This window comes from Conger conger, chromosome 1 (assembly GCF_963514075.1).
Source record: "Conger conger chromosome 1, fConCon1.1, whole genome shotgun sequence".
Taxonomy (NCBI): domain Eukaryota; kingdom Metazoa; phylum Chordata; class Actinopteri; order Anguilliformes; family Congridae; genus Conger; species Conger conger.
The window spans coordinates 14,913,630-14,927,869 of NC_083760.1; the positions used below are offsets into that span (position 1 = coordinate 14,913,630).

The window sequence follows — 14,240 nt, forward strand, 5'->3', positions numbered from 1 at the left end:
TCGGATGTTTCCCCTGCATTTATTGCTATCTCACTTATTTAAATATGTCTCCTGCTTTCACCACACTGCTGTAGTTCCTGTCGTATATATCCCCGGCAACGGTGCATTTCATGCAAGATGACAGGTCTTAGACTAGTACAAACATGTATGGCATTTTTTTTTTGTCCAAAATCTAACTGCAGTTTGCAAAGTACACCACCCTGTGGAACAAGTTGGGTATTACAACAAATAATCATTTATTTTCATGGATTATATAACAAACATAATGCAAACTATTTAAGTATAATTTTGTAAAAAAAAAAATAGTACAAGAAATCAAGATCTATTTTCAGAAGCCATCTTAACAGAAGAAGACATGCTGATGTTTTTCACTAAACCTGTGTGGCATTTTGGTAGAACAGGAACACAGTAGGAAGAAGCTTTTGTTCATTCTGTTGAAGGGTTGGACAAAAGGTGGTCACACTGAGAAATGGAGAACAACAACTGTGTCTTTTTTCTGATTGGCAGTGTGGCCATTCTTCTTCTTATTTTCTTCTGTCGCATTATTATTATTATTATTATTATTATTATTATTATTATTATTATCCACATGCAGAACGTGTTTGCCTAGCTATGTAACAAACAGGAGTATTTCATTGCATAATTTAATGATTAATTATTTTTTTAAATTATTATTATTATTATCATTATTATTATTGTTATTATAATAATAATAATAATAATAATAATAATAATAATAATGCATCTTTTTGACCTGCCAAACAAAGCCTGATCTAAGCCCTTTGTCTAGATGCTTACATGCTGAATGCGTTCATGGGCCACTGAGTTGCTGCAGATTGGTGTTCCCCATACCGTCTGCCGGAGCCTCAGCCAACCCAACTGGCCAGCTCCAGCAGATGGCCCGGCCCAGCCCTCTTCCAGCTGATCTGTTTGGATCAGCCCTGTAGGAAAGTTCATATCTGGCATCGGCCTGCGATGGAGGCCGGGTTCTGCCTGGGAAACAGCAGCTGTGCTGGTTTCCAGTGAGTGCCTCAGTGCTGGGAACGAACAATGGGCTACATTTGGTGGAGAGCAGAGAAGGCACACGTATGACTGTGCTTTCCGTGTGCGCACAGGCATGGTGTGCGTGTGTGCGTTCATACGGCGTACATGCGTGTACACGTGTGGCACTCTGCCGTTCTGGGCTTAGCGTAGCTGGCCCTGTGAGATAAGGCCTCCTGCGATTGTATTCGGCCATGAGGGCTGTGGGTCATGTGAGAAATCGCCGCCTGGCGGACCCCCTACTCGAGGTGACACTCTTGCCAAGGAACGTTTTATAGAGACAGCTTGTGTTTTGCTGTTATTTCGTGTTGTACAGATAATTTCTGGAGGTATCAGGGAGACAAAAACACCTTTTAAACACTCGCTTCAGTGTGCTGATGCTTTTGTTGTTACTCTTGTTTCAGTACTAATATCAGCATGCCGAAATATCCACTGATATATGTTCAGTTGGTAACTTAATATTAGATGGCCAACATGAAAAATAAAGCTATAAACAGCTAAACAACATGTTTCTCGTGTTGTTCATATTATAATGTATTTCATATAAAAAATATTGTTTACTAGTTAAACTGTATTTAGTACAATTGCAAACATAATAATGCTCTTAGATTCAGGAGTAAATCAAAGACTAATCCGGACTAATAAGTATTCTAATTCATTATTACATGTTAATTATAATACCTATGAACTATTGTGTTTATTTTGTAATCATTCAGTGATGGTGTAATAATATAAGAATATTATTTCAATTGTACAAAATTATAAATTTTTGCCATGCTTTTTTATTTGAGCCCTCAACTTGCTTCATGAGCAAAATTTTCTATGACTCTTCCTTTATTAAAATTAAGCAAAAATATGAACCTTATTTAAATGTATTTAGTAAAACAATTATTAGTATTAATTGTTGGGCTTCAGCTACAGCTACAATGATTAGTCTCATTGGCGTGAATGTCAATTTTGTAATCTTGTCACCACAGGCCCTCTTGGGACCCCCAAGTAGTTCCTGACCCACCTTTTAAGCTATTTAAGACATTAAGACTGGAGATTACATTCTCAAACTGCTTTTGTCTTCCTGTTGCAATGGTCTCGGTGAAGAGCTGTCTCAGCTAAAACTATGCAGACGCACTCATCTCCTTGAAGGTGGCAAGTCGCTAATATTTCTGGGGCAGTCCCAAGGTCCACTCGCTTTCAGTCACAGGAGCGACTCTAAATTACCCATGCAAATATCACCGTAATGCCACTCGGAATCCTTGGCTGGTGAATAATCTATACCAATTTCAAACTTTTCTCGCGTCTGACCCAGGACCCATTAATTCCTGGAAAGTGGTGGGACGGCCTGTAGGCAGAGATTTATGGGTGGAGCAGACGGCCGCAGATGATTAATGTGCATGCCATCGAGCAACCGGTGGAGCCAGGACAGGGCAGGGGCTCACGCTCCACAGATCATGCCTCTCCGTAGAGTGGCCAGTCCTCCTCCGCACACTTTCACACGGAAACATCCCAATGTTCCTCCTCAAAACTGTGCACCCCCTCCCCCAATGTTCTGGTATTTCACTGATTAAATGCCAGTGATTTACTGATTTATTTCCTCAGATGACTGATAATCTGTAGTGGAAGAGATGTCACTGTCGGTGGCATGGTTGTCGTGCGAGAAGCCATTTTGATTTTGGAAAGTTGTGTAGAAAATGGTTTTGGAATTGCCTCGCTTTTTTCTTCTTGTACAACTAAACCTGGAGCAGTTCACCCAAATCTTTGTTTGCCACTTTTGTGTGCCAAGTCTGCAAGGAGAGATAACACCTTGATGAAATTCTACTCCATCCTCGCTTATTCAAATTCCTTTTTCCCTCTACAGCAAATCCTCAAATTCTGCCCAGAATTCAACTATTCAGTGTGGCAGAGATGGTTTTGATGTGTGTTTTAGTTTTTATAGATTATGGAGCTTCACTATCATTTCTGTCTTATTTTACCCACAATGTCATATTTTCACAAAACTCTGCACCCAACATTTAAAGTAGAAAAAAATATTTTCAGATGATCACAAATACCATATTAATGGTTCATTTAATGGGATATATTCCTTTATTATGCCTTATTCTTATTCATATTTTGGCATTTTGTTCAGAAAATGGTGACAGCAATGCATGCGGTTTCAGGTATTTTTTTTTAATCTACATTTCACTGAAGTATGGTTAAAACAGTATGGTAAATATGCAATTAATTTAAAAGTGTGGTTAGATAAATTTAAGATTTTTTGCCGACAGCTATTTCATTTTAAAAATTTGATTATGAATCACAGTCAGTTTGCATTAAAAAAAATTATTTTGTTTTTTCAAATGTTAATCCAAGTCACAAATGAGAATGGGAATTCCCTGGTGAGTTTAGTTTATTGGCAGTCCTGAAATATGATGATTGAAGACTCTAAATGACAAATAATTTGAGTGATTAAATTGCACATTATTCATTTGTGTCAGAAACAAAAGCTGTTTTCCTGATAACTAGAAAAAAGCTTCAGGTCAACTTTTGTGGAATAAACAGAAATGGTAATCTAACAAATACTAATAATCACTATTCAATCAGTCTGTGTAAGATTTGCAGTCCTGTATAATTACCAAGGTCAGAGCACTTTAAGTGACAGCAGGTACCTGTCTAATTACAGCTTGGTTTAGATAGCTACATTTGTTATATAATGCATGTATTTAAAACAAAGAAAGTTGAAAAGAAGAAATAAACCTAAATCTGGATTTGGCCTTTGTCTGGATCAATACCACATCTCTTTGGACAGAGATTTTTATAGAGCCATTACGGCAATGTTTTTATTACAATGTGGTATTCCATAATATTGTGAAGGGCTTAAAAATTCTAAAATAGAATTATGAAATTAAATTCTCCTGCCAACTAAATGTCTATATATTAATTTATTTATTATTCATTTTATTTGTTTCTGTAGAATTATCATTCCTATGATTTACAGCTTGTGTGTATCATCTTATGTGCTTGTATACACCCTGATTCTTTAATAATTCAAAAACAATAATCATCTAAAACCCATAAACACTATATACACAAAAACCTATGACTTCCTCACAGGAAAATAGTATTTAACAATAAATGGCCACCCATGGAATTTCATGGAAACCATTCTTGTTTTTTTACAATAGTATTTACATATATTTGTGTGACTGAACTCAGCATATGACTCCAGAACCTTGAGCTGAGAGGCTAGCACATCATTCGTGCTATTTTTATGCTTGCATTGATTTTGAAATTACGCACATTCTTATATAAACAGCCTGGGTTACAGTAGAATACATAAACTCCAGCTCTTATACAACCTTAATTTATTTGAGATGTGAACATCATGAAAGCTCCTAATGACTTTGTATATATTAGGGTGGGCAAAATAAGGGCAGTCAAGCATCTAATGCGTCTTCCCCACTGGATATTATAAATTCTTTCTGCCAATTTGGGCAAAATCTCTGAAAAAGCCCTTGAACCTTCCATGGGGAGATGGATGTTCTCTACATCAGGGCCTGTTCAGGACTGATTTTAACATGTGTCTCTTCATTGTAGAGTAGCAATAAAAGTCATGGATTAAACCTGCACACTTTTTCACTTGAGCAAAAGTCTGGGGAAACTCTCTGATCCCAATGATGTAGGTTCTCCTGGAATCCAAGAGCCTTGATTTCACAGTTCTGCCTCACTGGGAAGAAAGACAATCTTGCAGTCCAGCAGTTCTCCGGGCACCTGAAGGATGCGTTGATTTACTGTCAAATCTTCCAGGATTATCTGTAATCCCACAGCTACAGAATCTTTCTGTTGACAGCTGTGTTCTCAAACAAAACTATGCGTTTCAGGAGCATTTCGCCCCAAATATCAGGAAGAGATGTTCATTCAGAAGAAAAAAAAACCTTCAATTTTCCACTTCAGTGAATTTCAATTTACAATTCTGGCCCATGCACATCTCTTTGGTCCTTCCATTACCTGCGGTTTTTAACTGTTCTCGTATATAGACTCACTGCTCCCTGTTTTGTCTCTGTTTGAGCCCTATGTAATAACGCAGAGATGATTTCTCTGTGTGGCCTAATTGGCCCCCATGTCTATTTTCTGGCAGGGATCTGTGCTCTGCTTTGTGTAAGGCAAACAGCTAAATGATCTTTGCGACTGATTGTAGTCAGCAGGGTTTTTTGGCAGTGACTTACCGAGTAGCAGTCAGCAGCCAAAAAGACCTTGTGACCATATTTCAGCCCTGGGTCGTTTGTCACCCAAACATCGCTCATTTGGTAATATTACTATGGATTTAATGGTAGAATTCCTCCAGGTAAAAATGGAACAAAAATATAAATTGAACAGCCAGAAGCTGCTTTTTAAATTTTTATGAACGCTAGCCTATCAGCCATTCAATCAATACATTCACAAAGATTCCCACAACAACAAGATCTTATATCAGATCTATTTTTGCTGTGTACTCATATTCATATGCATGTTCATCACTGTTAAATGGCCTTCACACAGTAAGCCAGCCTGGACTTGAGCCTGATGTGAGATTTTCAAATCAGCCGAGAGCCCGCATGATGTATCCTGCTTTTATACACGAGGAACAATGAGGTTATGTTTGTCAGGCCATTACCATACCTATCAGGGAAAACAGACTGACTGCACGTGTCAGTGTAGCTGGAGACATTTACCACTGTACTGTGTGTCTGGTCTCTGCCTCGATAACACAATGTGTTAATGTGCTTTGGCTTCTTCAGAAAATGTGTATGAAAACATTTGCTGGCCTTCTCCTGACATTAAACAAATGAAGTCTGTCCCAAGATTGGACACAGTAAAAATTTCACATTAAGCATACACTGACTGTGGATCCTTGATGCAGTTATCAACAAGCATGCAGGCATGGATTACTGCCCGTACAGACAATGCTAGTGTCTAGTGCCCTTCCCCCCTCAGGACTGTGAAATTAAGGCAATTGAGACTATTTAGCATCCATTTAAATACACGTCAGCTTGGATTAACATGCACGGTAAATCGATATAAATACATTTACGTTTAAGATTTTTAAGATTATGGTCTCATAATTGGCTTATTGCCAAGTTCTTCCTATAATTATTTTCAGAAATATTTGCTAAGTGATCATGACGCAGTCTCAAATCAAATATCTATGAAGATGGTTCAAATAAGTATTTGGTTGTTTGCCTCTTGGTGATATTTATGCCAGCCAGTCAAACAAATGTCTGGGTGCAAAGATTTTACCCTTGGTGCTGCTTATAAATAGATCAAGTAAATTGATTACACTGTTTTTACAGTAAGCGTCTATTAATATGATTGCAAAGTATGCTATTATTGCCTTTAGATCATTGTACATGCTAACATTTTGGTTACATTTAAGGATAAAAACCAGGATAGACGGACTAACCTTCTAAGAAATATGGTTATGGAATATAACTTTTTATTTGGCCAGTCCAGGTCAAGCAAAGGTTTGATGGCCAGGTATTTCTGATTTCATCAAGCTCATAAACCTCCAGTGTGTCCTGGAGACTGTGACTTGTGAAGTTCACAGCGTTTTAATGCATAGTGTCTACCAGGGACATGTCCAGCTAAAAGGCTTTGACAGGCTGATTATCCCAAAGGCTCGGAGCTGCATCCTCACCATCAGTGTGAGCCATAGAGTTCTGTAATAAGGTGTCAGCATCAACTGGGGCTAAAGCTCCACATTCCCACTGACTTTTGACAGTGAAGCACTGTACGCAGCCCCATTGTGGAAGAATGACCTCTCCTGTTTATCAGCAGTGATATGCAGAAAGTGTAGTCCTCCCAACACAATGACTGCACACCTCAGTAGGTGAGCTGCAAATAAAATAAGGGGCAGCTGGCAGAACGTTGGATGATTTGGATGATGTCCTTGCTAAATATATACAGTATTTAATGGCGAACTTTATAGCAAATGCATGGGCCAACAAATAGTAGTCTATCATGCATCCACAATAAAGAAAAAAGTCAAAATATGGGAATAGGAACTGAGATACACAATTTTCTGTTATTATTTTTCCAGCTGTCCATCTCCCCCAATCACAAAACCCAGCTACAGCATGGAAAATGGAGAACTGCAATATAGTCTACAGTTACTACTGCACATGGGATTAGTGGACCTTGAACTGGGCAGAAATCTTTGCTGTCTGTAGTGTCTGTGTAACTATTACATAGTCAATTAAAACCTATAACGTGTAAAACATGTACTTTAAGTTAAAAAAAACTATTTGTGGCATCCCTACCAAACACAGAGCATAAGAAATGGAGAGGGTGAGGGGACTGAGGTTCTGATGCACGAGATGAAACTGCAAACAGCTTCAAAATGTTGCGGCCTGTGGATCCCCATGATGAATCAAGCAACCTCAACAGCCGAATAATGCCCCAGTCATATTTTAATCCCAGATTTGTGATCATACATTTTATTATGTGAAGCTGTTGTGAAACATTTGTGTTTTTGGTTCAGAGTTTTGAGAAAATGCTAAATATTATTATCTTTCCATAACCAAAATCCCATAGTGCTCTGTTCGTCATAATGTGCTGTCAATATCCATACCCCATTGCCTCAGAATAGCATTTGTCAAAACTGATCTAGTGAGTAGGCTTTACCTTCTCTACTGAATAAGCAGCGTCAGTGAAGTGGATTTCTTCCATATTGAATGGGTTGCATCATTATTCTCAAAGGGAACTGTTGATGAAATAACATACATAAATAGACTATATCAAGCTTGCTTCCTACATTTCTTACCTAGCTGGAGAGCTAATAGCAAAGGTAGTAACATACCACATCCTTCTGGTTTGCCTCACGACTAGCTTATGAAATGTACTGCTTGTGCAGTGGTGCACTTAAGCCTCCCTGACTTGCACTGAAGTGAGCCAGTACCTGTGGCAACCATACATGCTCAAACTATAACACCCCCACCACCATGTCTTACAGCTTTGGTTCTTGGGTAGTTCCTTTAGCCTCCATACTTTGCTCTTGCCATCGCTCTGATACAAGTTAATTTTGGTCTCATCTGTCCACAAGATCCAGAACACTCTGTTGGCTATGTTAGGTACTAACTATCAAACTGTAACCTGGCCATGCTGTTTTTGAAGTTAGTGGTTAGTGAAGTTACAGTGCAGCCTCTGTAGATATGTTTGTCTTACGCAGAGAGTAATCACTTACACATCAACACCTGCTGCCTGAAGAGTATGGCTGGGGTTTTTTCTTCATAATGGCAATAATTCCTCAGTCATCAATCAATAGAATCAAAACAAAATAAGTGCCTATGACCTAACATTGTAACAACCAATTTAAAACATGATCCTAATCCTTCTCTCTTCCACACCCTATGCACATAGGTTGTTTACAAAAACAATGACATCAGGCTGGAGCTGTCTCGGCTGGCCAGGATTGTGGACCCCAAAATGAAGATCCAGGGAGACGTGGTGTTCAAATGTGAGAACGTGGCAACCTTGGACCCCATTTCCTTCGAGACGCCTGAGGCCTACATCAGCCTCCCCAAGTGGAACACAAAGCGCATGGGCTCTATCTCCTTCGACTTCCGCACCTCGGAGCCCAACGGCCTCATTCTTTTCACGCACGGGAAACCCCAGGACAGGAAGGACCCTCGCAGTCAGAAGAATACCAAGGTGGACTTCTTTGCTGTGGAGCTTCTGGATGGCAGCCTTTATCTGTTGCTGGATATGGGCTCAGGGACCATCAAGGTCAAGGCTACTCTGAACAAGGTGAATGATGGAGCCTGGTATCACGTGGACATTCAACGGGACGGAAGATCAGGTGAGGCTCGTTCTACTTGGTTATTCTATAGCCAGCTGTGTAAGCTATGAAGGGCTTTGCCAGGCCTTTGTGTTCTTATATTGAGTACAGTGATTTAGTACCGAGGATCTCTCGCTCTCATGCTCATGCTCATACACAGACACACACACACACACACACACACACACTTACTTGTTCACACGATAGAGCTCTAATTGACTATGATGCTATGATTAATTGTATCTTGCAATACTGACACATGACCTTTTAAAAAGTATGCGTTTGTTCACAGCAAACAATTCAGTATTGATCCATTTGACTTAGTCATTGCTATTGAAAATATAACTCCAAGCTCATAATAAATTGTGTATGTCACTGTGTTAATCTGTGTTTGTTTACAGAATGTGTTAAAGGTCATTATGTTATATACTACTGTGACAATTATAATGCAAATTCGCAATCATTGAGTTGAATGGAATCTGTTTTATGAAATATCACCAATAACATCAGTAGCATTGCATCAGCATATTTTGAGAGCAGTCAGAATATTTTTGCATTCTCGAACTACAGTATGACTGGCAACACATGAATATGAATGTTGTGTAGTCGTGTAATTGTTTTGACAGTTGCTTAAATCCTACATCATTTGCAATGTTTTGGATTCCAATATATCTTAATATGTAGAGGATTATACTATCAGTTGTGATAAAATTGTTGTGCTTTGATGAAGAGATGACAGAGACAGTTGTCATAGCATAACATCCAATTGGACTCATTAGATCAAAGCTACAGAGCATTGCTGATTTTATTTATTTCTAAAACTATTCTGTATGTTATCAGTGCAGGCCAGGCCAATTTGCTAATGTTGGAACCAAGCAGTTGGATTAATTATCTAATGTTTTTATACAAACTGTCATTTACAGTAAAAAATAATGCATATTCATGCCAGTCTTGTTCCTTCTTGCACTTAAATTCCATTGCTGTTTAAGTAAGATAATAGATTTGAAAGTGGGATACTGTGATTATAGTGTAATGCAAATGAGATTTTGACCCCAATCATTTAGGTAATCCTTGGTTTACTATTATTTCACTTGTTGGCTTGTCTGTACTTTCCATTATCTCCTGTCTGCCTCCTCTGCCACCCCCCCCCACCCCCCCCTCCAACCAGTCCTGGAGTGACTCTACATCTCTGCAGGCTTATTATAGGACCCGGTGTCCTTCTTGTCTGCAGAAACGGCAGTGAGTTGCCAAGATGCCTCCGGCATCTCTTTCCAGTAGTGTTGTTCCAGCATTCTCCCTGTTCACAGATTGCATTGTAAAGGCAGAGGGCAAACAGAGTATTTGTAGGGAGCGTGGATGAAAAGACAACAAAGTGTCGATGGCCTCTGGCTGATATAAGTTTCCTCCCTGACTTGAGATGAGACAACCGAGTGTGAACCACAGCTTGGCTTCACTGATGGCTTCGCTGATGGTTTTTACTGTTTGTAGACAACCCAGCCCTTTTTGGCCTGGCTCTAACACGGTTTATGTCCTCTCCTTTCCAGGCACCATATCTGTGAATAGCCGCCGCACCCCGTTCACAGCGAGCGGAGAGAGCGAGATTCTGGACCTGGAGGGGGACATGTACCTGGGCGGGCTTCCGGAGAACCGGGCGGGCCTCATCCTGCCCACCGAGCTGTGGACGGCCATGCTGAACTACGGCTACGTGGGCTGCATCCGGGACCTGTTCATCGACGGGCGGAGCAAGGACATCCGGCAGATCGCCGAGGCGCAGAACGGGGCCGGGATCAAGCCCTCCTGCAACAAAGTCAGCGGGAAGCAGTGCGAGAGCTACCCCTGCAAGAACAAGGGCGTCTGCAAGGAGGGCTGGAACCGCTTTATCTGCGACTGCACCGGCACGGGCTTCTGGTCCCGGACGTGTGAGAGAGGTGAGTCCAGCCCCTACTGCCTCTCCTCTGCTGGGACCTGCTGTCTGCTGTCTGTTTTAATCACTAGACTCTTTTCCTGTGCCGTTATTATGCATTTCATTGACTTTGATCCTTGTGTGAGGCTCTTAACTTTGGCTGAATTGTAGCTAGTGTTTGTTTTTTTGCTTTATTACATGCTTCTGGGTGAAGGGAAGTATAACATTACTTTACATTAGTTATTTAGCTGATGTCTTTGTCCAAAGTGACTTGATAAGACTTGAGAGCAAGTTGATAAGTCTAAGCAGGGGACAATCCCCCACCCCCCTTCCGCCGGGGCAATGTGGGGTTAGGGGCCTTACTCAAGGGCCCAGCTTCTGGGTCCCAGTCATGTACCTTTACCACCAGTGCTACATTATTTTCATTGGCTTTTTAAGAACAGTTCTGCTTTCCAAGAGAATGGTTTTCTTCCTGCATTGTGAACTGAAAAGGTGCCAGAGCCGAAAGCAAACTGAGCTCCGAGCGTAAATGGTTTTATAGCATCTGCCAAATACGTGGCTGCGTTGCATTTTTCATGAGGCAACGAAGACATATCAGCACAAGGGGATCAGTGTTTGGATGCTGTGGTGACCAAAACCAGCCTCATATTGTAGCTAGGGATGTAGGGATGTTAATTCTTGCAAGGATTATACAGTAGAAATGGGATTTTAAGTTCTTAGAAGAACAATGCTGTACCACAACTGATGATTAATTAAAAGGGGGGATTGCTCTCTAAATGAGTTAGTTGGATAAAATACAGACACACACACCCACACACACACACTCACACACACACATACACTCAGTGACCACTTTATTAACTAGCTTGTTAATGCAAATATTGAATCAGCCAATCTGTGGCAGCCACTAAATGCATACAAGCATGCAAACATGGTCAAGAGGTTCAACTGTCAGAATAGGGAAGAAATGTGATCTAAGTGACTTTGAGCGTGGAATGATTGTTGGTACCAGACAGGGTGGTTTGGGTATCTCAGAAACTGCTGATCTCCTGGGATTTTTCAGAGAATGGTGCGAAAAACATCCAGTGATCAGCAGTTCTGTGGGCAAAAATGCCTTGTTAATGAGAGAGGTCAGTGGAGAAGGGCCAGACTGGTCAAAGATGACAGGAAGGTGACAGAAACGCAAATAACCACGCATTACAACAGTGGTATGCAGAAGAGCATCTCTGAACACAAAATGTGTCACACTTCTAAGTAGATAGGCTACAGCAGCAGAAGACCAATAAGTCTAAAAATAAGTCTAATAAATACCTAATAAGTATATATAGATATAGTATACAAGTATAATGCCGCAGCTAAGGATTTTGTGAAGTGAAATTACAGCATCCTCATTCAACTGGATTTAATGGGCTCTTCATTTTAGCCCATCCCCTCTAGCTCACGTTGTGTATGTGTTCCCTGATGGGAAGTTCTTGGTACACGGCAGGTTGTTTGTTATATAATATGCGGTGGCGTTGACTCTTGGAACGCAGCCTCCCTGATAGTGTTGCTCTCTGGGACAGGCCTTGAAATGACATATTAATGAAAAAATGGAAGGGGAACTGTCAAGAGTTTTAAAAGTGTACTCATGCAATGAGACAAAAAGCAGTGTTTTCATTTAGACAAATGACTTACACAGGCAACGGCTCCCAGTAGAAGGCGAGAGCTGTCTGATGATGTTAACCTTGCTTTAATCATGGTAAAATCTATTTTTAAAGCACTCCGAGGCTCACGCATACACAACGCTGAATGTGATTATCGTATAGACAAAGCACACAGAGTGCTGAGCGGAGGCTAGGCCTGATGCTACTGGAGCTGAGAGAACTGACAGTGCTTTTATTAATATCAGGAGTACAGTCATCAAGGCCGGGTCACTCTCACTAAACATTGCGTGAGTGGCAGTGATTAATGCACAGGGTGCCTGGTGCGCTGATTTTCCTACGGCACGCTCAGAAATAAAGTGATAGTTGGGGAACATTTTTGTTCTTCAAGGATCATTTCCCTGAAAGTACAGTATTGTTCTCTTTAGGTACAAAAGAGTACATTTTCCAAGCAAAAAAAGGACAAATTAATGATATATTGCTGGCTAAGGGTATAATGTCATGCACTTACTGGATAGGGTTCCACCCCAGTGGCAAGCATTTGTACATTTTTGCCACTTTTTATACCTGTATTTCTGAGAGTGTACTGACATTTTTTTTAAATGTAGTCATCACCCCATGTCTCCTGCTGTCCCATGGGGCCGCATATGAAATGTGGATCATTCTATGATAAATTATTAAATCCAGGAGTTTCCTTCCATTTTGTATTTCACATAATTCAGTAGTATTAGTGAGCATGTGCACCCCTACAATGTACTGTGATTGGTTTCCTGCCCTGAAGTCTTGGGTCTTCAGCTTGGTGAACTAGACTTATTTTTATGGCCCTGGTTTACTCCCACTGCCACAGAACACATCCACCCAGTGCCACACTACACATTTTCCCACTGCCACAGAACACATCCACCCAGTGCCACACTACACATTTTCCCAGTGCCACAGAACACATCCACCCAGTGCCACACTACACATACACCCAGTGCCACAGAACACATCCCCCAGTGCCACACTACACATATACCCAGTGCCACAGAACACATCCACCCAGTGCCACAGAACACAAATTTCAGATGGCTGAGGTTCTTGCCAGGGTTTTCTGGGGGATCATGTGATAGGCTATAACGTGTGAAAGACTGCTCCAGAAAGTACTCTATCCCCCTAGAGTCACAATGACAACAGGTTTTGTTCACTTAATTGGAAAAACTAGGGTTTTACCGTGATGTGAGAATCATAATTCTTGATGGGCTTGATGGACACTGAAGGCCATGGTTTGAACTTGCAGTAGAGACCCCCTCAAGTGTTGCTTTAAAACCTTGCAAAAATACCAGCAACTCAGTTAATGCAAGTGCAACTGATACACATCATCCAGTTTTAATGACTCAATTCACTGTTATTTGCGTGCCTCAGCTTCTTAAATATTGCTAAATTTGGTTATTACTTTTAAAAATCCCTAAAATATGTACCTATATAATTCTGTCCATTTTTGGTTTGAAAGCAAAATAAAAACAAACATTACAAAAAGACGTACAAGCAGTACATAAATGTCACAGTCATTATTGCATGAATAATGTCATAATTGAGTGGACAGATTATTTGCGTTGGGATAATCTTTGATTTTGCAAGCCAACTGATTTATTAATGAATTTTCAAAGTACGAGTGCTAACCAGATTGGGTGACTGACAAGTAATCATTTAAAATGCAATCTTACATGACACAGTGCATTTACAAATAGTACCACAGTTGTCATTTGTACTCATTATAAACCAGGTAAGTGAAAAATCAAACTGCGTAGACATCCAGTGTGAATTAGGACAAAGCCCCAGTGATGAGATTAAGCTGGGGATGTTCTTCCAACACCAGCCTGAATCCTGC

The 14,240-nt window shown here is 40.4% G+C and overlaps 1 protein-coding gene across 18 annotated transcripts in view; it reads left to right on the plus strand.

Moving 5' to 3' along the window:
• Positions 1-14,240, plus strand: part of nrxn3a (neurexin 3a) — a 329,043-nt gene that overhangs the window by 83,615 nt on the left and 231,188 nt on the right. For all 18 annotated transcript variants that reach the window (XR_009708171.1, XM_061233256.1, XM_061233271.1 and 15 more), the window contains exons 7-8: positions 8,410-8,848; positions 10,372-10,755. Coding sequence is in view for 17 of the 18 variants with exons in the window: in XM_061233256.1 (XP_061089240.1) it covers positions 8,410-8,848; positions 10,372-10,755 (823 nt within the window). In the remaining variant the exon portion in view is untranslated. The remainder of the gene's footprint in view (positions 1-8,409; positions 8,849-10,371; positions 10,756-14,240) is intronic.